We start from the raw sequence: 23,273 nt of genomic DNA on the forward strand, positions 1-23,273 counted from the left end.
GTAATCAGATTACTTTTTTCAAGTAACTAGTAAAGTAACGCATTACTTTTTAATTTACAAGAGAATATCTGAGTTACTTTTTCAAATAAGTAACGCAAGTTACTTTTTTTCCCCAATTTATTGATTGACAGCTCCCCAACACTGCATGCAGATGATTATTGAACATTTGTGAGCCTAGCTGCCATCGTTTTATAAAAGCAATAAACCACTCGAAGTCATGCATGACAGTGATTATACTATAAATCAACTTCTTGTAAAATCACTGTAACACGGGCAGCTTTATTGATTTATTTTACCATATTTAGCCTACCTCACTTACACCCTAAAACAAAACCCATTTCGACTAAAATGTCATTAACGAGTACATCTGATCATCATCCACATGCACTGCTCAGAATCGGTGTCTGTTTTGTGTGAAGGAGGAAAGATGCAATAATGTGACTGTGACTTTTATGCGAGTTGTGTGAGTACCTAACTCGCTCCTGTGATCTCATGTCACTGACTTCCTTCTTCAGAGGGGTCACTGAGAGATCAGGTAAGAGCTGGCCAGCACCCACTACACACTTTAAATCATCTCAACACTGGGGATTTCAGATTTCCATGTCTTGTCATGTCGCTTTGCGTTATTTCCCCGAGGTTTCATCTGATGTTATGCACGAGTTGACGGGATTTCTGTCATTCTACACAGCTTGAAGGTTAGCACAGGCTAGTTAGCTTCAGTTTGACACACATTTCCCCGCACGCTGACATTATTAAAGGGCCTTTAGAGGATAAACGCGCATTTGAGAGGCTTACAGTTGATTTGGCATCACGTAAGTGTTGTATTTACAGAAATATCTGTGTTATTGACTTTCCGCCTCCATGTCTCGCGATAGCGCGTCAGTTTTATTAGCCGTTAGCTGAATTAGCCGTCAAAGTCATTTTACGTAACATACGAACATGATTTTTAATAAAACAGTAAGAGTGTTTATATTGTATGTCATGGCGTTATGAGTAAACTTTGTCATTTTTACGTCGTTTGGACTCGTAGTTGTGTGTGAATGACTCGTAAAACACAGGCCTCATTAATCTAAACAAAGTTTAAAATAGCCCGAGATGTGTTTGTTTTCATTTATTGCGGTCATAAACGCTGCTGTTTAAAGAGTTTTGTTTTAATTCGTGTGTGTAAATGTCAAGTAGTGGGTTCAGAGAGTGACACGTAGGCGAAACGAGCCCATTGACATGATATCCACCGAGTATAACACGTTTCAGTCTATATATGGAAGATTTGGGCTGTGTTTCAAAACCTAGTGTGCTGTCAACCTACACACAAACCACAAAATGCTGTGGGGAACAACACAACTTGTGTGTGTATGTAAACATTTCAGGTGCCTTGGCGTACAAGAGAAAGTCTTGCCCCCATGAAGGTGTGAATCACTCAGGTAAAGGTGTCAACTAACCGTTTAACCCTTTGTGTTCACCCAGACCCCCGTCAGACACTGTGAAGCCACGGGCTGTCGTGATGTCGGAGCCCAAAGCGCCCACCCCGGCCCCTGGGGACACCTATAAAGGCTGGCTCTTCAAATGGACTAATTACATCAAGGGATACCAAAGGCGATGGTTCGTCCTGAGCAATGGCTTGCTGTCTTACTACAGGTGAGTTTGTGGTGTGTTGTTGTTGTTTATCGACCTCTAGGAAGAAAAAAAAATGTTGTCTGGTATTGTTTCTGTCAGACAACAGGTCTCCCAAAGGTTGATCGGAACGTCTGTTGTCCTAATGAACCCTTTGTGAGCTGTCAAGTGTTCTTTGGCCTTTCACCATTATCTGATAAGATGCTAAGCTTTAGATGGTGAAATAACTTGATATTCTTGGTACGGCAAGCACCACTTTTTTGAGGATTTCACTCATACAAACTCCTCAAACTTATGCATATAACCTTTCCTATATGGTTTGTGCTTTATTGATGATGTCTCAAATCATACGACTTACTTCAAACCATTGGACTGGATGGACCAGTGTTATTTTAGTATTATTTATATACTATAATAGTTTTTAATCGTATTTTAAATTAGCTTTTATTTTTTAGATTTCATTTTAAATTTAGTTTAATTTTTAGTAATTTTGTAATGTGCTTTTGTCATTTTTTTATTGCTTAATTTTATTTTTTAAATATTACTAGATAATTTTTTTGTAATTTTTGTAATGTTCATTTTTTTATTTTTTTGTAATTTTTGTAATGTTAATTTTTTATTAGTTTTTGTACTTATTTTTAAATACTACTATTTAGGTTTAATTTTATTTCAGTTTTTATTTATTGAATTTTCATTTAGTAACTTTAGTGCATCAACTTACACTAAATGAAAAATTGAAATGCTGCTTTGACCACTAACTGAAATAAGTTAAAGTTTTAATCTCATATTCATATTTTATTTTAGTTTCAGCTTTATTTCAATTATAGTTTTAGTTAATGATGATAACCTTAGGATGGACGTATGTAAACGGACAAAAAAAACTCAACACCTTCTGGTGTTCGTCAGTCTGTAAGATGATGCCATTTTACGTAATTAGATTTGAGTGGGAGTTGATCTGGTGGTGAAGCCACATTCATCTCATTGGGCTCTGTCAATTATTAATACTGCGTGTGAGAGCGCGCAGGAGCGCCCGCATGTGTGTCTGTTTGCTCGTGCGATCCTCACTGTTTGCTCAACAGTTTGAGATGAGAGGATAACACATTCTTTAAAATCCACCCTCGTCATCTGATGTTTAAATATACGATAAAATAACAAGGTCCAACGCCTCAGCAGTTGGCTAGTGAGAGTATGTGCTTTATGTTTGACTACTTTGCTTATGTTGTAATTGTTTCTTGAATACGGAAATGAAATGTAAACATCATTAAAGGGGTCATATGATGCTTTTTTAAAGATCATTATTTTGTGTATTTGGTGTAACAGAATATGTTGACATGCTTTAATGTTCAAAAAACACATTATTTTTCAGAAAGGAAAACTTGAAATCGCATCATATGACCCCTTTAAATAAATACTGTGTTGATGCCGCACCAAAGCAAATAAAAAAAGATCTGTAGTGCTTCATTCAGTTCGGGATGAACATGACCAAAAAATGATGTTTGTGGCATCGAAACATTCCATTTCCAAAAGAATTCACAAATAGCTTATTTTTACTGCAGTGATGATATACGGTTGATTATTATTTGATAATCAAATATTTGACAAAGCTTACTGGCGCTTTGTAAATGCATACACCACCAATGTTTGGGGGCAGTAAGACTTTGAAAGAAATTAATACTTTTATTCAGCAAGGATGCGAAATGATCAAAAGTGACAGTAAAGACATTTATAATGCTGTTCTTCTGAACTTTCAATTAATCAGAGAATCCTGAAAAACTGTATCACAGTTTTCACAAAAACATGAAGCATGTTTTCAACAGTGATCATAATCAGAAATGTTTCTGGAGCAGCAAATCAGCATATTAGAATGAGTTCTGAGTAATGATGCTGAAAATCAGCTTTGCATCACAGGAATAAATTACATTTTAAAATGTATTCAAATAGAAAACATTTGTTTTAAATTGCAATAATATTTTACAATATTACTGTATTTCTGATCAAATAAATGCAGCCTTGGTGAGAATAAGAGGCTTCTTTTAAAACATTTACCAACCACAACTTTTGGACTGTTGTGTATCTGAATAAAAACCTGAAATTCTGATCAAATTTGACTTTGCATTAAATTTTAATGTAGTAACTCTTGATAAATCTCAAATATTATTACTTAGAGGGTGGATTGTCTACTTAAGTTAAAAAGCATATGGCATACTTTATTAAATGTTTATTATACAGTCTGTTACATATGCAACTTTTAAATACTGAATTTAAGTTAAAACTGAGATATCAGTATAACAGATGCTTGTCTAAAAAGCCCAGTGCATTGCATGCACATTAATCATAAACAGGGTGTGGCAAACCCCACCGTAGCATTACGGTGTAAATAAAAGACACAAGTGCACATTGTCTTGTCCACCTCCACATGATTGGCTGAGCGAGTTTGGGTCACGTGACTGTGTTAACCGGTCATCTCTGTTCAGGAGGATCACACGCTCGACTTAAGGCTTGATTTCAGCACTTCCTCTGCTCCTGCAGGCAGACCTCAGTGGTTTCTCATCGCTCTCATTGTGTGTGTGAAAGATGCATCAGGAAATGTAGAGGGCGAGTAAGAGATTTCACAGTTTCACGGGTGACAGGCTCAGGACTGTTGTGCCTCTGTTAAATCGCCTGGCATCGGTCTTGTGCCATGTCATAGCCCATCCAAACTGGTCTTGCCACATTTTTTCCAGCAGAGTATAAAAAAATCCAGGAACTGGTGATTCATCAGTGTTGGCAAATTACAGTTGGAGATGAAAACTTTATATTTGATATATTTGGTGCTCTTTACATATGAGCTTCTGACAGTTTTACTGCTCAATTTTATAAAATACAACAGTGTTATTTTACTATTATTTTTATACTATTATAATATTTATTAATACTTTGAATTAGCTTTTATTATTAGATTTTCAGTTTTAATTGTAGTTTTAGTAGGGTTGGGTAACTAACTCGGTACTTTTACGAGCCTCCGCTGATTGTGCTTGTGTGTGTGCAAGGCGTTTATACTTGTTGCGCTAGCCATTGTAGTATTCTTTGAAACGGCATGGGAAGACTAGGAGTAATTGTCCTCTAAAACCATCAGGAATCGGGTGAGTAGTAGTAGTTTGTCAGTACAACACTCAAAACTCGACTCGTGTGATGAATTAATTAATTTCTTTGTGTAGCCTACAAACCGTTTAGGTTGTGGGTCAATTTGGAAGACTGTGAAAAATGTTGGTTTTTAGTACACTTCACCAAACCCACACTACAAAATAATCAAAGAATCATATAAAAAACAGTAAATCTTGAGAATATTATTTGTGACATTAGAATTTTGTCTAGTGTGTAAAATTTCGAAATAAATTAATAACAAAATGTTAAAATTAAGAGGTTTGTCTTAAGGGACTTTTTTCCCCACTGAAATAAATGTTTTTGTTATTACCCTGAGAGTAAAGTACCGAAGAAAGGTACCGTTTTTTGGTAAAATGTGAACAATATCCAACCCTAAGTTTTAGTAATTTCATTGTGCTTTAGACATTATTAATTAGTTTTGTAAAGCTTTAATTTATTTTTATTTTAGTAAATTTAGTACTTCATAGGGATGCTCCGATCGATCGGCCGGAGATCGGTATTGGCCGATAATCACATTTTATGACTCGATCGGTACTCACTAACTTGGCCGATCTCACGAATCGATCGCAATTTGATGACGTTAACGCGTGACGACGTACATGATGCGTGGGTACATAAATGATTTGGCGCAGCAGTCATGTCATTGCCTGTGTGGAAATGCTATGACGTTTCGAGAAACAATAAAAAATTCGCTATTTGTCCTGTATTTTTTGCATGATGAAATGATGAATGGATGGTGCATTTTTAACAGCAGATTCAGCTTTATATTGTTTACTGTTGTTTGTCATTTGATTTATTCGTCTTGGAGATGGTTGGTTTGATTCTTGGCTCAGAAATGTTCAGTGTGGTAAATATTTTTCTGTGTATCTGCTAAGATTGTAAACATGAGGCTAATTTTCAATCTGATACCAGATACTATGATGGCAGCAGTAACACGTCGTATCTTCTGTCACATAAATGCTCAAGAGTGAAAGAAACTCTACCCGAAGGCATTTCTCGAATGCTTGGCTTTCAGTGCTAATTCATGAATAATGCATCAGACGCCGAAAAACAGCTGTCGGGGGGCTTTTGTTCAGTTTTTAGAGTTTAAAGAGAGCCTCATGAATGCTCCTCTAGCTTCACAGAACCAGACTTTGACTAACATTATGAAGTCTGAAACACATTACGACCTGTTCTGGCCACCCGTTTAGCGATGATAAACACTGTGTAAATCTAAAAGAGGATATAACTATGACTAAGTAAAGTGTTTTATCTTAAACACATCATCTTATCTCTGTCCTCTTTGCTCTTCCAGGACCCAGGCAGAGATGGGTCACACATGTCGGGGCACCATAAACCTGGCCACAGCCAATATCGCGGTGGAGGACTCGTGCAATTTCGTCATCTCTAATGGCGGCACGCAGACGTATCACCTGAAGGCCAGCTCAGAGGTGGAGCGGCAGCGGTGGATCACAGCACTGGAGCTGGCCAAAGCCAAAGCTTTCCGCATGCAGGCTGAGTCGGGTCAGTTGGAAAGGAAACCACATTTGAGAATAGCACAAAAATGCACACTTCGGGGTTTCTGTTTCACAGTTTCGTTCCTCTTTTTTTCCTGCAGATGATTCCGGGGACGACTCCACTTCTCCTGGGGCAGGTCAGGGCGCAGGCTCACGCAACTCAGAGGTGCAGTCCACCCTCCGGACTCTGGGCAGCAAGGTGGAGGATCTCAGCACCTGCAACGATCTCATCGCCAAACACGGCTCTGCTCTTCAGCGGTCAGTCCACCTTTCTCTAACAGACTGGACACACTTGGCTAAATTTATTGCTCTCATGACATTAATAACATTTGCTTGAAATGTATTTGTTATATATTATTTATATAATGCGAATATATATCTTTTTTATTGTAATCGTTATAATGTTATATATTATTTACAAATTATTATTATGCTATTAAAATCTTTAATTAAAGTAATTATATTTAAAATATTATTTATATTGTTAATGTTTTGATTTAGCTTTTATTGTTATGTTTTTGCTTTTCATTTTAATTGTAGTTTAAGTTTTAGTAATTTTGTTGTTCTTTTGTCATTTTTAGCTTATTTTATTTATTTAGCTATTAATTTTATTTCAGGCTTAGTTTTAGCAATTTTTTTAGTTCCCAAGGCAACATTTCTAGTTTTTAAATATTTATTTATTGTTTTTCATGTAATATTTATATTTTTAGCATATTTATATTTGTATTTTAGCATTATTCCAGTTAACGAAATTGATTTTTTTCCATAGTTTGTTAACAATAACATGTGTATATATTTTTATCTTTATGTCTGACTGTCTATCTATCTATCTGTCTGTCTGTCTGTCTGTCTGTCTGTCTACACATACACAATATTTCATAGTTTTTAAGACTGTACTGTTATTCTTAAATGTGGAAAATAGTAATAGTCAAGAAAAAGTATGTGTGTCTAAAACTTTTGGATTTCCACTCAGATTCTGCTCGTATAAAGTAGTTTCTTATGCTTTCTTTCAGGTCCTTGTCTGAGCTGGAGGGAGTTCGGCTGGGAGGAGAGACGAGTGAAAAGATTCGGCAGGTGACGGAGCGAGCCACCCTCTTCCGCATCACCTCCAACGCCATGATCAATGTAAGACCACCGAGCAATACTTTTGCTTTAGGGAAAAAGCAACTCACTGCCTCATTCACTTGTGGTTGTCTGTTAAGCACACAGAAACCACAGTTAAACGTATTGTTAACGATTCTTTAATAATCTGATACCCAGGCCTGCCGGGACTTCCTGGCATTGGCTCAGGCTCACAGTAAGCGCTGGCAGAAAGCCCTGCAGGCCGAGAGAGAGCAGAGAGTGCGACTGGAGGAGACACTGGAGCAGCTCGCCAAACAACACAACCATCTGGAGAGAGCCTTCAGAGGAGCGACCGTACTGCCTCCATCCCAGAGCAACCCTGCCATAGACAGCAAAGGTAAAGTACGGCTGGCACAGAAAGACTGGGTGCCACAAAATTATATAGAGACTAATATATAAACACAGATTTCTAATGCATTGTAGTTGCACACAACAATGAAAAGACAACTAGTGGTATCTTGACTCCCCAATTAATTACTTTTCTAAGCGAATCTTTTTGAATGAATCTGTCAAAATTGTTTTACAAATCAGTTTTTAATCACAGCACACAATTTTCACTAAATAAAGGCAATTGAGAATAGGATTTAATCTTTTCCATTTTATTATTCAAACTTAGCACTACATGGTAATAAACATCGATATGTATATTAAATACACAACCATTTGGATGTTTGGGGTTGAATGTTTCTAAGTCTCTTCTGCTCACCAAGGCTGCATTTATTTGATCAAAAATACAATAAAAACAGTAATATTGTAAAATATTATTACAATTTAAAATAAATGTTTTCTATGTTATTATATTTTAAAATTTAATTTATTCCTGTGATGCAAAGCTGAATTTTCAGCATCATTACTCCAGTCTTCAGTGTCACATGATCCTTCAGAAATCATTCTAATATGCTGATTTGCTTGCTTAAGAAACAGTATTATTAGTTGTGCTGCTTCATATTTTGGTTGGAGCTTTTTGTGATACATTTTTTTCAGGATTCTTTGATGAATAAAAAGTTTAAAATAACATAATTTCTTTGAAATAGAAACCTTTTGTAACATTATACATGTCTTTAATGACACTTTTGATCAATTTAATGCGTGCTTGCGTAATAAAAGTATTAATTTCTTTCAAAAAGTATCAATTTGATACAGTATGGTAGTGTATTTTACAAAATTTTAATAACTAAATTGTTTTAAAAAAGTTTTGGTAATGCAAATTAGTCAATAAATCAGATTTTTGAATCAATTGAAATTTACAGTTTGAGTCGTACAGTTTGAACTGATTTAAAATACTTTTTATTCTTTAATAAACATATCGGCCAATTAAAAAGTTGCAGTGAAACCTTTGCAGTATTCAAAGTAAACCCTATTTTTAAAATTGTCAGCCAATTCCTTGTGAATATTGATCATTCTAACTAATTTCTGTGTTTAAAAACTCTTGCCATACATTTGGATACGACATTGGATTTCCTGTATATAAATGATACTTCCTTCTTTCTTTGTCCTGTAGGCCCAGTTCCAGGAAAGGGCGACGTCAGTGACGAGGACGAGGAGAATGAATTCTTTGACGCATGCGAGGACGTTCAAGAGTTTATCACTGTACCAGCAGACCCCAAATATCACAGGTCTGTATTGACCGCCTCGCTCCTGTCGTTTACTCACATCCCTCTCTGTCCCTTAACTCTCTTCTGATATGAGTGTTACTGGGACCTAAGTGTGTGTATCCTCTGCCTTCCCTTCCCGTTCCCCTTCCTCCTATCTCTCACTCTCTGGCTCTCTCATACGCTCTTTCCATTTCTCTCAGGAGATCCGGCAGCAATGTCAGCGGAATCAGTAGCGAGCTGGGAATGGATGACGGGACGACGTCGGTAAGGCGTTTATGTACACTGGCAGAATACTTATGATATTTTATGTTTTTGAAAAAAGTCTCTTAAGCTCACCGAGGCTCATTTATTTGAGCAGTAATACAGTAAAAACAGTAATGTTGTGAAATATTATTACAATTTAAAAACATGATTTTTAAATATTTCTTGAGCAGCAAATCAGCATATTAGAATGATTTCTGAAGGGTCATGTGACACTGAAGAGTGGAGTAATGATGCTGGAAACTCAGCTTTGATCACAGCAATAAATTACATTTGACTGTATATTAAAATAGATGATATTTCACAATGTTGCTGTTTTTACTGTGTTTTTTTTATAAAATAAATGTAGCCTTCATGAGCATAAGAGATGATTTTCAAAAACATTAAAAATCGTAATTATTACAAAAATTTCATCACCATTGTATGCAAGCCAAATTCGATTCGATGTGCTGTCTAAATATCAAAAAACTCATATTGACGATTGAAGTTCATGTTTAAACACCGTTTTTGTTTTAATCTTTCACAGCTAGACGAGCAGTCTCTGGCGTCCAGTCCCGAATCTCCACAGTCCCAGGAAGTAGTGCCTGTGAGAAAGAGGCGGAGCCGAATCCCAGATAAACCAAATTACTCTCTCAATCTATGGAGCATCATGAAGAACTGTATCGGAAAAGAGCTCTCCAAAATCCCTATGCCTGTACGCCTATCCGTATCTTTACAAGAATCCCAAACAGCCCAGATTAATTTGCTTTCAACGCATCCTTTCTTTTCACAGGTGAACTTCAACGAGCCCCTGTCTATGCTGCAGCGTCTCTCCGAGGATCTGGAGTACTACGAGCTGCTGGACCGGGGTGCCAAGTGCCAGAGCTCTCTGGAGCAGATGTGCTACGTGGCAGCTTTCACCGTGTCCTCTTACTCCACTACAGTTCACCGCACGGGCAAACCCTTCAACCCTCTGCTGGGAGAGACATTTGAGCTGGACCGCATGCAGGAGAGCGGCTACAGGTCCCTCTGTGAGCAGGTGAGCTTTTGTTTATCCTGAGATAGATGAGTTGTGTTTGGTATTAATCCGTTCTTCTTCCCGTCTTGGTCTTCAGGTAAGCCATCACCCTCCGGCTGCGGCCCATCATGCGATCTCTGAGCGAGGCTGGACCCTGAGACAGGAGATCGCCCTGGCCAGCAAGTTCAGGGGAAAATATCTCTCCATCATGCCCCTGGGTAACTATTTATCCTATTTTGAGCCTTATCACAATGTTCAAGTTTTAAAATAACATGCGGCTTTCATTCAGGGAAGAGTTTTTCTCATTAGTTCCTTTTCTTAAAAACAACATATAAAACAGGAAGTGTAATGCAAAAAAGCCGATTAGAAACAATGTCGAGTGGAATAAAAAAAGTTTTTGGACACTTTAACTATGAACATGTTCAACTAACATTTGACAACCGCAGAGTGTGCCAGTGCTGTATTTAAAATAGATACCATATGATATGATATTTTATTTAATGCAACAACATTTGGACCTTTTTAATTGTGACTTAAATATCCAAATACTTTTTTGATATGCCAATTTAAATGGCTGCCCAAACTAGGTTTTGTGATTTGACAATATATCGTAAAAATGTAAAATTAAAATATATACATTATTTGAAAATAAAAACTTTCAATTTAAAACACACACACACAAAAAAAAGATATTAAATACAAATGTTTTATTGATGTCATGTAACTATTAACCAACATCAGAGAACTGTAAATGTGTTGTTAAATTATTAAAGTATTAAATTAAATTCTCTAGGGGCATTTAAAATAAATACTTTAAGTCAAAGGGGTTCGGCTGACCAAAAAAAAAAAGTTTGGAATCCCTGCATTAATATATTAGTATATTTTGTTCATATTAAAAGATGGATATTTGAATGTCATATGCTCACATTTATGTTTTTAAGCAAGAGTTTTCAAGCTGATTTTGAGTTGCTTGTTTGTTTGCTCCAGGTTCTATTCATTGTATCTTTGAGAAGAGTAACAATCACTACACCTGGAAGAAAGTCACAACCACAGTGCACAATATTATTGTCGGGAAACTCTGGATAGATCAGGTCAGAATACACGCTACTTATTTAGACATATTTTCATATATAATCGGCATCAGTGCGTCTGATATAAAATGAACTGATGGACTTGTCAGTGGATAATGCTACAGTAATTCCTCTTTTAATTGTTATTTTGTAAATATTGTGTAAAAAATGTGCTCATTTCATTTCAACAATTTTTGGTACATGTCTCACTTGCTTATGTCATTTGAATTATATTATGTAAATAACATGATTGTCACTCAGTTTTTTGTGCATTACATTTTTCCTGGTTTTGCAAATTACATTTGCATTATACAAATGTAGCTCTTAAATTGCTTAAATATCTATAGTGTGGCATTTGATTTTATTCATAAGTGATATTTGTGTGTCTCTCTCTTTCTCTCTGAGTTCAGTCAGGAGAAATAGATGTTGTGAACCACAGAACAGGCGACCGCTGTCATCTCAAATTCGCCCCGTACAGCTACTTCTCCCGAGACGTGGCCAGAAAGGTGAGTCAGCAGCCGTTCCACTGACTTCTTTCTCCCAGAATGCAGACGTGTCTGTTTTTTCCCCTTTTATCCGTCACCCTTTGCAGCTTTTCAGGTTCTTTTTGCCCATTCTGTAATTTATGTCTGCTTTTGCTTCCTTCTTGTGCAACGCCTCTCTCTGTAGGTCACCGGGGTGGTGACGGATAAAAACGGGAAAGCGCACTATGTTCTGTCTGGGACGTGGGACGAAAAGATGGAGTGCTCTCGTGTGATGCAGAGCAGCAGAGGGGGAGAGAACGGTGCCGACGGGCGACAGAAAACCGTCTATCAGACGCTCAAAGCCAAAGAGCTGTGGAGGAAGACTCCGCTGCCGTAAGATATTCCCTGTCATGTACAATATTTCCCAAGTTCAAGCTCAGTCGACAGCATTTGTCCCTCAATTTCTTTAAAAAAGCCAAAAAGAACAGTAGCAGTAACAATGGAAGTGAATGGGCTACTCTGTAAACGTTACAATACTCATTGTTTCAATCATACAGCCACAAAATGTGAGCACTGAGTGCTTTACATCCAATTTTATTACTTTGTTGTAATGACAACATAACACCATGAACCTAAAACCCTAAGCGACTATAAAAATGTAAATTAAAACAAAAAATAACACACAAGTTGTAGTAGTGTTTATACAGGTTTACATATTTTTTTATTTTTTGGTTATCAACATTATGCCACAAATCCTGTCAGTTTAACTTGTACTGAACCTGGAATATTCCTTTAATTAAAGAATATTAATTAGAATTCATGACAAGACTTCCAAGGAAGGTTTAAAAACCATTGCCATTACCTAATTATTCTTCATGAGTAGTTGGAGCCTTGGCTTAGTATTTAGTCAGTGTTCTCTGGCACATCGTGTTGTGGTGCTCAAGTGTGAATTCGACTGGAATTTCTCAATCTCTCCATAATTTCCTGCCCTTTCTCTCTCTGTGCTGTGTAGGGAAGGCGCTGAAAACATGTACTACTTCTCGACCCTGGCGTTGACGTTGAACGAGCCGGAGGAGGGTATTGCTCCCACGGATAGCAGGAGGCGGCCGGATCAGCGTCTGATGGAGCAGGGCCGCTGGGAGGAGGCCAACGCTGAGAAACAAAGACTAGAGGAGAAGCAGCGCACCACCCGCCGAGAGAGGGAGCGAGAGGCCAACCGCACCGCCAACCCTGCAGAAGAGGGTAAGGAGCCAGCGGACGGGGGTAAAGTGTCCTTTTATTTGTCATTCTGCTCGTCTCTCCTCGTTTCCTCTACCTTCTCGGCGTCTCTCGTTCACTCCCGTGTGTCTGTCTCTGTCTTTCCCTCAAGCTCTCATTGAGGACTCCATATCTGACTCGCCTCTAAAAAGCAAGTACTCCTGTTCTACTTCCTTTCCTTTTCTCTTCTTAATTGTCGTCTTCTGCATTTTCTCCAATCTCACACACACAAACACACATGCAGACACTGTAATAGTGCTTATTTGCATGACATTAAAGGAATAGTTCACCTAAAAATGAACATTTTGTCATCTTGTTCCAAATCTGTAGGAATTTTCTTGCGTGAAGCTTTTCCACAAAATCAGTGAAAGGGACTTAAAAAAACTTGAAAGCTTCAAGCAGTGTTCTTTTAATTTCCCTAATATATCATTATAGTATTTTTGTTTACTTATTTATTTTATTATTATTTTAAATTATTATTATTATTTTTGTATTTTCAGAGTAGTAAGTCTGGTTATTTATTTTTAAGTTTCAGTTCAAGTTTCTGTAATTTTGTTGTGTTTTTGTAAATTTTTTGTTTCCTTTAATTTTTTTGCATTTCAGTACTTGACTAAACAAAAATAAAAAAACATTCCTTGACAACTAACTGACATTTAAGTTTTTATGTTTTGTTTTGTTTTATTTCAGTTAACATTTATTTTATTTTAATTACCATACGTGTTTTTAATAGTTTTAGATGATGCTAATAAAACTGGCTCCAAAATGACAATCGAGTACCATAAAAGTAGTAGTACACCAGTTTTGTAATACTTTGGTGTGTCTATGATCCACGTATGCAAGAAAGAGTCACATTGAGGTTTAGAACGAAATAAGGGTGAGTAAATGATGTAGGGATGCACGATATTGGATTTTTGCCGATATCCGATATTTTTCAACTCTTTTTGGCCGATAGCCGATGCCGATACCGATATATTTACTTTTGTTTGGAAACAATACCAAGTCTCTCCTGTGTGGAAATTATATATTTTTAACTAGAACTTATTTGTTAGAATTAAATAAACAATAATGAAGTTCTTTTATAATAACAGTACATTAAAGCTTTGAAAATAACTATAAATAAACTATATATTAATCGCTGCATTTTTTTCTCAGAAAGATGCAGTAGTAACCTTAACATTTTAATTTAAGAATTAACATTTGTAGATGGTCTAAAGCAAAAGAGATGTAAAAATTCTAAAAATCTTTTAGAGCTCATAATTTGTTTAAAAAATATAACATATTACACATTAATGAATAAATCAGTATATATAAAATTATTTAATTTACAAATGTCATGTTTGTGATTTTTTTTTATTCATGTAAGCTATAGCTTCTGACCTTTAAATCAAAACATACTCATGATTTTATGACATCAATTACTGCTTTATTTAATCAGAAACACAGTCTAAATATTATTTGTGTATTGTACTTTCACTTTATTAAAAATAGGCCAACAGCGCCCCCTACGGAATTAAAACTCCATACCGAAGGGGCATTAGGACCCGGGGGAGGCTGCCGCTGCTGCCACTGCACATGCTATTACCGTTTACTCTATCATACACCGAAGCGTCATTCTGTACGTGCTTTCTCAGTTTAAATGCAGCGATCCAAAAGAGTGAATCTAATCATCATTCAGACAAAACTTTGCTTCAAAAATGAGTCACACTGCTGATGTGATGTAATCGCTAGCACACCCTGAGCACATGAGTTAACCTATTCCTCTTATCAGCAAGACATATCGGCATAATTTTTCAAATCGGGCCAATGCCGATATTTACATTTAAAGCCATTATCGGCCGATTCCGATATTGGTCCGATAATATCGTGCATCCCTAAAATGATGACGGGATTTTTATTTTGGGGTGAACTGTCCCTTTAATATCCAGGATCACTTTCCCCGCCTCCATTATGCCATTCACTCATTGTATTCTTTCTTTTTTTGTTTTAATTTGCATCCCCCTTTTTAATTTTTGGCTGTTCGTCTCTCAACTCTGATCAGCTGAAGAAGTCGAGATTGCCAGTGAGCCCTCTGAGACCACTTACAAAAGCAAGTACCATCCCATCCCTCTCTCCTAATCACTCCGTCTCTCACATTTATCATCTAATCATCTTCAATTTCCATCTGTCTGTCCCTGCATCAGCTGACACAGATGAAACTTCCTCCGATCTTTCACTATCAAGCAAGTAGCAGAATCAACACAGACTACAGCTGCATAGTGTAGTGTAGTTTAGTTTAGTCGTTTTCACACTTGGTTTGATTGCTTAGTCCTGATCTGAGTTCGATTTCACCCCTTAAGGTTTCTTTTCTGATTGTATTTTGCTGCATTCACATCATCAGTATTAACGTAATTGCTAGAGTCAAGAATACAACAATTATAAACCATACTAGAGTCCGTATGAACTCTATCCTAGATCACATTTTTGAGAAGATTCAGGTGTGAAAACACTGTTCAATGGAAACGAGCAGATTATTAGACTTGGTTCTTATTTGAATTAATTCTTGCATCATGCATTTTAAATCAGAAGCCTGTGCGTGTATTTTACTTCCACTAGTGGGCAGTGTGAATGCATAAACTGCAGGAGTATAGACAGTATCATATACAGAGACTACAGTCAGTGTAGACTTTCATTTCTTCAGTTCACTCCTCCCATGCATGCTAACATCTCTCTCACTCCTCTTCTCTTTGCCTGCATCCCTCCATCTTCATCTGTGTGCTTCTGCAGCTGAAACACTGCATGGCTCATACCCACCGGCATACTCAAGCAAGTACCACACACTCGCTCACGTCACACAGAGATGCATACAAAACCAGTGTTCGTAATGAAGAGGAATTATGTAATTGTAGAATAAGAGTGGAAACAGTTGTTAGAGCTACATTTTTACAGCTTAATGGGGTCATATTATACATTATACAACATTATACTTTTTTGCTTAACAGCACAAGATCCACAATTCATGTTAATGTAGTCATAATATGACTCTCAGGGGTGCTCCGATTGATCGGCTACCGATCACTATCGGCCGATAATCACGTTGGGATGATCGATCGGCGGTCTATAAAAGGCCGATCTATTTCTTCATTAAATAACTTATAAAGTAATTTGAAAACCTTGTGTGAGACGTAATTTCACAAACAGCGTGAGTGAATCACCGCGCGCGCGCGCTCACTCTTTCTCTCTCAAAAATACGCAAATGGCTTCAAATCACCACACATCGCATCTGTCTATAAGCGAGCTGCACGCTGCACAGTTGACACAGGAATTGTCACTTGCACTATCGAGGCAGTGTCACATCGTCACTAAAGTTTATAAATTGCATTACATTTTAATTCTTGCCAGTGTTTAACCATTCAGCGCTCGCGTACTCTCCTGGAGACCGTGCACCCATGCACACTCGCAGCGCACACACATAACGCCAAGTTCACATTAATACTGAATTAAAGTAACAGCGCATTGTTTGCAGTAAATATGAACATGGATTGACACGAAAATGTAGTAATTACAGCATAAATGCATATTATTAAAGTCTACTGTGTTTCACAATCAACACATATGGCTTTTTGGCTAGGTTTAAAGGAAAAGAGCACTTTTAGATCAACAAGGCAATAATAGATAGCACTCGTGGAGGTAGGAAAAGGTAAGAAAGTTCTTTATGAACTGCAGGATTGCTTGTAATAAAGAATTAAATGCAAAAGGAAAGGCAGTAGAGCTGACTATTTATGTCAATGGTAAGTTTGTGATCATGTAAGAAAAGTAGTCTGAACTATTGCAAACACGTACAGCTTATGCATTGATTATCACAGAAAACTACACACTATCATACACTTCCACATATGCGTCATGTTATACAGTGACCGCGATTTCACACACATTATAAAATGACAATTGTGGCATTAAACTTGCATTTGTGAGCTGATGGATGAGACCCTCACTGTCTCATTATCTGCTCTGTGTCACTCTAGTGGAGGGTCCTTATGGAGCTCCGGTCAAAAGCAAGTAACATCCACCCAAAACCCTTCCAGCCCCTCCATTGCTCACATCTGATAGAGCTAGGCGGTATGATCAAGCAGAAGACTGTAGTTTAACTATTGAATAGACATGTCATGCCACTTACATTAAGTGTGAACATGTAGGATTTTTGCACACCTGTGCTTTAATCAAATATAATTTAATATTTAAAAATAAATATATGAATGTACAAATGAAATGTACTTCGGCTCATAAAATAAAATATTAAAATAAATAAAATATATAATTAAAAATGATAAAAATATGTATGAAAAAAAATAAAAAATATAAAACATGTATTAGGGATGTAACGGTATAAAAATTTCTTATCACGATTATAGTGACCAAAATGATCACGGTTATCAGTATTATCACGGTATTGTTAAAATGTGCTAAAATTTACAGCAGGGCATGCAAATTCAGTCCGTTTTTGGCCAGACAGAAACTGCACACAGGCTGAATGTAAATATACGTCTCTGTAAATCCACTCGCTGACAGCAGTTGGCGCTGGTGGAAAAGCTGTTTCCCATATACTCTGTGGACAAGCAGTATTGCGATTAAGAACATTTCCTTTAGGTATTACATGGAGCGAAGATGAAAACAAAATGCCATCGAATCGTTTCTGAAGACAGTCAGAACCTTCAGAGGTACATTCATATAATTAATTTATTCATATATCCATTTGTATTATTCCCTTAGCACTCTTTTAAAACCTCCCAGCTTTTCCGCCTTGTTTTCACTCAAAATGAAAAGCTCTGCCTGCTGTGCGCACGTGAGACTGTTACTGAAAACTGTGCTTTAAGGTGGACGGTATTTATTTATCATGAGTTGTTCAAATCACAGTAATCTAATACGGTTTTAATAATTAAAATATGAACCAGTAATAATAACCGTCGGGAATTTTATCATGATTTATCGTCAAACCGGTAATCGTTACATCCCTAACATGTATATTTGAGTTAGACGGTAATGTTATGTTCTTATGTAATTATTATGTAATTATGCTCATAATATTTAGGTTTTACTTTATTTTACCGAGGTCCTTGTTACAGTATAATTATACATTTAAGTAGCGAGTTATATTAAAGGGGTCCTATTATGCTCTTTTACAAAGTCTTGATTTTGTTTTGGGGGTGTACTAGAACAGGCTCTCATACTAGGTTGTATTTTTCACATATTTTACATTATTACAACACCTCTCTCCCCAGTCTGGCATGAACGGCTCGAATAGTTCCTGTAAAAAAGTGAAAAAGCATAATAGGACCCCTTTAATTAACTGCATGTATTTATTATATGGTTAGGGTTAGGATGAGAATTTGGTTTCATGTTAGTTGCATGTAATTATGAATAATTTATTGTTATTACTATAGTAAGTACACATAATGTGTAACAAGGTTTTGTAAAATAAAATGGTTATTAATATTTAATATATAGACTATCTAGATAGACTACATGGATTTAATATAGAATATATAGACTTTTTTGGAATGTTACATTTAAAATATGTTTTTATGTGTGTATTTATTTTTCAAGTCCATAATCAATTGTGCTAAAGTATGTTTCATGTATTTTATTCATTACATTAGCTTGTGCAGAAATGAGAATTATATATTATATTATTATATTATATTTTATATAGTTCAATTTCCAGCAAAAATAACTTCACTGTTATTTATACTCCCATTACTGTAATATAAAGTTGTATCTTGGACTGTGATATAAAATGCTGGTCATGCCACCCACCTCTAAACTTTACCAATATTTTTGCCTTTTTTTTTGCTTTATTATTATTCTTCCCGAGTTGATCATGTGCCTCTCTTAGCTGCTGTTTATCAGCCTGTTGTGTGAATATAGAAAGCGAGACGTGTTGAATCAGAGATTGTAGCTGATTGTTTAAGTATAGATTTAATAGTTTAGTCAGCGTTTGTTTTGTAAGCTCCAGGCTGTATTTGAAATAGTTTCTAATAGCTTTTGTAGAAAAGGGCTCTATTGAGTTACTAGCACCCTCATATATGTTCTGTTCTCTAATTATGTGACTGTTTGTTTGCTTTTGTATGTACGTGTTTGTTTTGTTCGATCAGGTGGTCACCATGACAACTACAAGTCCATGTGGTTCGAGCAGCAGGTCGACCCGATGACAGGAGAGCCCACGCACATCTACAGAGGAGGATACTGGGAGGCTAAGGAGCAGGGAGACTGGGACTCCTGCCCGAATATCTTCTGATCCCAATCACACACATGCCCCACGATGCCCTCACTGTCCCGTTTCCCGGAAGATAACAAACAAACGAAAGCTCAGTCAGCTGCCCCTTCTCTTTTCCCGTATCGTAGTATATCGAGATGCGCGTTCTCTCTTTCGCCAGCCGTGCTCTACTCAGTGGACAGTAAGGGACACCGAAATGGTCCGGGAGCGCTCTCCCACCACCATCCACTGTGTGTCTCTCTGTTCTCCTCATGGGATTATTAAAACATAGGGTTCACGATTCAGTAAACGCTAGCGTTAGGAAAACATATTCAACACGCTCCACATGTCTTCCTCAAGCTGTGGATGTCACATCCTTAAACATCCGGGGGACATGAAGGCCTGTTTGCTCATGCAAGCGTGTGTGTGAGAATTAGCACAGGTGTGAATGAGTTCAGAGAAGCGCTGTAGTGCTCTTTCTTTTCATTGAGCATGTTTGTGTGAGAGATGAAGTTTAAGAGCTCGCCTTGGTTTGTGGATTTTAAAGGAATGGTGTGCACAAATATGAAAGATCTGTCATTACTTACTCGCCACCTTATTTCTTTTGCAAAACAAGCTTTTTTCCATTAATGTTAGTGCACAACATGTCAAGCGCTAAAAAGCATGATAAAAGTACCATTAAAGTACTCTATGCGATTTGAGGAGCTATGTTCCTTCTGAATTTATACAATAGTTTTCTGTGAGGAGTTCTCCAATTGTTTGAATGCCAATTACGACATTATTTTTTTTTTTGAGACAAAACCGTCAAACTGCACCATTTTTTTTTTAAACTCTAATCAAATTAAATGTCAGAGGTTTGGCAGATTGGAAGATTATCAGTAAATTTCGATCTTTTCATTCACACTAAGCCAATGTATTACTTGAGATATAACAAATAAGTCATGCATCACTTTTATGGTGGTTTTAAGTCATTATGTTGGTCCTTTTTGGAGCTCGACAGCCTATAAACTTCTACAGAAGAAAAAAAACACCATAAAAAGTATAATGAAAGTAGTCAATGCGATTTGAGGTGTTATATTCTTTCTGAATCTATACAGTAGTTTTGTGCATAAAATTGTCACTTGTTCGAACTGGTACAGCAATTACGACACACAAGAACCATTGGCATTTTTGAGTCGATGATTATCAAACTGCATTTTTTTTTTTTCAACCGTTCGCAAATACATTTTCAGAGCTTTGGAAGATTGTCAGTGAATAATGTAAAATTCAAGCAATCATATTACTTGAAATGTAACTCACAAGTCACATGCATCACTTTCATTGTGCTTTTCCGTCATTATTTTGGTCCTTTTGGACCTGGACAGCCAAAACATTAAAGTATCATGAAAGTAGTGCGATTTGTGATGCTATATTACAAGTCTCCTAGTTTTATGCAAGGTTTTCTTTATTTGTTCAAACTGGCATGACAATTATAAAATGCAAGAATCAATAGCATTTTGGAGTCAATGACCATCAAACCACACAATTTCTTCCCAAATCAATGTCAAGAGCTTTTAAAGAAGAAAAGATTTTCAGTGAATAACAATGTAAATTTCAGTCTTTTCATATTACTTGAAATACAACACACAATTTGTGTGCATTACTTTTATGGTGCCTTCAAGTCATTGTTTTGTTTCTTTTTTCAGCCTATAAATAAAAAATAAAAAATCAACAACATGTGGGTTTGAATGACCCGAGGGCAAGTAAACAATGGCATCATTTTCATTTTTGCATGAACTGTTCCTTTAAATCCCATCACAACTGTACAGTCCTCTCAATCCATTCTGCTTGGAATGAGGAGGACTAACACCCACTAAAATCACTTAAAATGACTAACCAGTTGTCCAGAGCGTGTTTGTTTATAGCCTCCAGAACAGCATTTCTGTCGATGCTCTGAAGGGATTGTGCTGCTCTAAGCAGGAGAGCAACGTAAAAGCGTCAGTGTAGCTGCACTGCTGGAGTTTAGCTTCAGCGTTTCAAACTGACAAGTCGCTGTGATGTGACGCCAAAGGAAATACCCATTTGCTGAGGTTTCCCCTTCAGCCTGGGCACAGATGCATTATGGTCTGCTCCTGCTCGTGTGGAAAGGGGTGAAAAGAAGGACGGTTTCCACAAACTGAGGCGCTCGTGTGTGTTCAAATGGGCACGCGAGGTCAAGGGAGTCTCAAACCAGTATGTGTATGTGTGTGATCATGAGTGTCGTGTTTGGGGTTTGTTGTATGTTCCAGTGAAACAGAAAAGAGAAATCGCATTTTATTTTCAAGTGTACTTAAACACATGCGTGGGAAAATAAAGCAAGAATACAGCAATGCAAAAACATTGCGGATATTTGTGTATATATATCAAATAATGAAGTAAAATATTCATACTATTAATACCAATTCTTCTTATGCTGACACTGACAGCTAGAGTTATAATTATGATGGTAATTTTGATGTAGTGTGAGGGTTCAGCACAATTATTTTGATTTTTATCTTCTTTTTTTTTTGTCTTTTTGATATGGGAAGCGACGACGCATTCGTGTTTTCTTCATGTCAAAGACAAAACGTTTGCTCATTGTCCTTGAATGGATTCAGACTAATGGAAATTTTATATATGTGTATATCTATCCCATCATCCTCCTGTTCCGTTAAAACAGCAGTTTCAATGTGAATTCACAGTTTTACTGCTGTTTGTAATAATTGCAGATTCTATTTTCTTTGTTTGTAGTCTTTGTACAACTGTAAAACGTCTTTCTTCATTGATTTCTTTCCTTTGACTGTCATTCCTCAAGTTTTCCTCACTACCGCTGGTTGTCATTCTTCTTTTCGTTTGTCCTGTTGGTGTTGTCCCTCTCTTGGCCTCTGATCATTGTGTTACAGAGTCATGGTGCAGATGATGGTTTAATAAAAGCTGGTTTGAAAAGGAAATGATCAAACAAACAACAGTCTTTCACGCCTGTCATTATGAATTTTCACCCTTTTTTGCAAGTCACTGTTCTTAGAGTTTATGGCTGAAATGCAGTTGATAAACAGTAAGTTTCGGTTTCCTGTCTTTTGCTCTGGAGGACCACCACCAACCTTTTTACATGAAAACATTTTTTCCTGCTGTCGTTATGTAGCTGAAGCAGGCTTCTAATGAGATTTCCAGACCTGATTTTTTTTCCCTTGTTCTGCTCCAAAATGTTTCATTGGCTAAAAATTGCTAGATATTCGAGAAATTTGCACCCTAAGAATTATAATTATTTAAATCCATTAATTGCAAGCATTAGTACCTGACAAACAAATGGAAAAACACTCTATAAAATGTTTTAAAATAATGTTTGGAAGAGTTATTGAAATTCATTGGTCAAACTTTGTTTAGTGTCTTGGGTCAAGAAATCAAGAAGTTTACACCTATATTTGACATTTCTTTATGTAAACGTTTTAGGTCCTATTAATAGCTACTGTTGGAAAATATTAATAACATTTAACTCAATGCTCACCAGTGCTATTTAAGAGTTCTTTTAGGTTTAATATTTTTATTTTTTGTTCAACTTAATTTAATTTTATCTTTTTAGGAAAAAGTTTAAATGCACGTCACATATATTTGTTCTTACATTCGTTTTTTTTTTCATTTTAAGTTTAGTCATTTTGTTTACTTGTTTCTAAAGCAGAAATGCTTTAGAAAAGCAAAATAGCTTTTTATTTCCAGAATCCCACTCATTGTATTAAACAAACTGTACAATGCAATGAGGTCATGTGACATAATAGAGTAATACTGTTCCAAATACTGTTTTAGTTTGCAATACATACTGTGCATTATTCAGTAATCCAAAAAACTCGTTAGCTACAACCTTCCAAAAAGCTTAAGTTTCTATTTCCCAGCTGTGAGCTTTTCTAAGGAGGTGTGTCTTGAAGGAATCATTTTAAAAAGAACTCGCTGCAGCAGCTCACTATAAGTCAACAACCAGACCACTGCAAGAAACTTGGAGGATCAGTCTTCACCATACAAGGTAAACATTAGGATA

General features: G+C 36.6%; 1 protein-coding gene across 16 annotated transcripts; it reads left to right on the forward strand.

The window, feature by feature from the left end:
* Window positions 1–461: 461 nt before the first annotated feature.
* On the forward strand, window positions 462–22,214 carry LOC107657993 (oxysterol-binding protein 1-like). 16 transcript variants are annotated; one of them, XM_016446351.1, is made up of 21 exons: window positions 462–535; window positions 1,465–1,635; window positions 6,050–6,258; window positions 6,353–6,509; window positions 7,265–7,376; window positions 7,512–7,710; window positions 8,875–8,989; window positions 9,169–9,232; window positions 9,756–9,923; window positions 10,002–10,247; window positions 10,324–10,444; window positions 11,214–11,317; window positions 11,707–11,802; window positions 11,966–12,153; window positions 12,773–13,023; window positions 13,130–13,168; window positions 15,056–15,103; window positions 15,198–15,236; window positions 15,781–15,819; window positions 17,019–17,048; window positions 19,146–22,214. In XM_016446351.1, exons 2-21 carry the CDS (start codon window positions 1,502–1,504, stop codon window positions 19,286–19,288), a joined length of 2,502 nt encoding a protein of 833 aa, XP_016301837.1. In that variant the 5' UTR covers window positions 462–535; window positions 1,465–1,501; the 3' UTR covers window positions 19,289–22,214. The 16 variants fall into 16 exon arrangements, with proteins under 16 accessions (XP_016301837.1, XP_016301841.1, XP_016301839.1 ...); XM_016446355.1 differs by having other exon boundaries at window positions 12,773–13,002; XM_016446353.1 differs by having other exon boundaries at window positions 9,172–9,232.
* The last annotated feature ends 1,059 nt before the right edge of the window (window positions 22,215–23,273 follow it).

Source organism: Sinocyclocheilus anshuiensis, unplaced genomic scaffold, assembly GCF_001515605.1.
Source record: "Sinocyclocheilus anshuiensis isolate Anshui unplaced genomic scaffold, SAMN03320099.WGS_v1.1 scaffold471, whole genome shotgun sequence".
In the NCBI taxonomy this organism is placed as follows: Eukaryota; Metazoa; Chordata; class Actinopteri; order Cypriniformes; family Cyprinidae; genus Sinocyclocheilus; species Sinocyclocheilus anshuiensis.

Excerpts from the sequence above, each read along its gene's own strand:
- LOC107657993 (XM_016446351.1), top strand. The coding sequence starts at position 1,502 with ATGTCGGAGCCCAAAGCGCCCACCCCGGCCCCTGGGGACACCTATAAA. Across the intron at positions 1,636-6,049 it reads GGCTTGCTGTCTTACTACAG|GACCCAGGCAGAGATGGGTC; the intron begins GTGAGTTTGTGG and ends TTGCTCTTCCAG. Across the intron at positions 7,711-8,874 it reads CCCTGCCATAGACAGCAAAG|GCCCAGTTCCAGGAAAGGGC; the intron begins GTAAAGTACGGC and ends TTTGTCCTGTAG.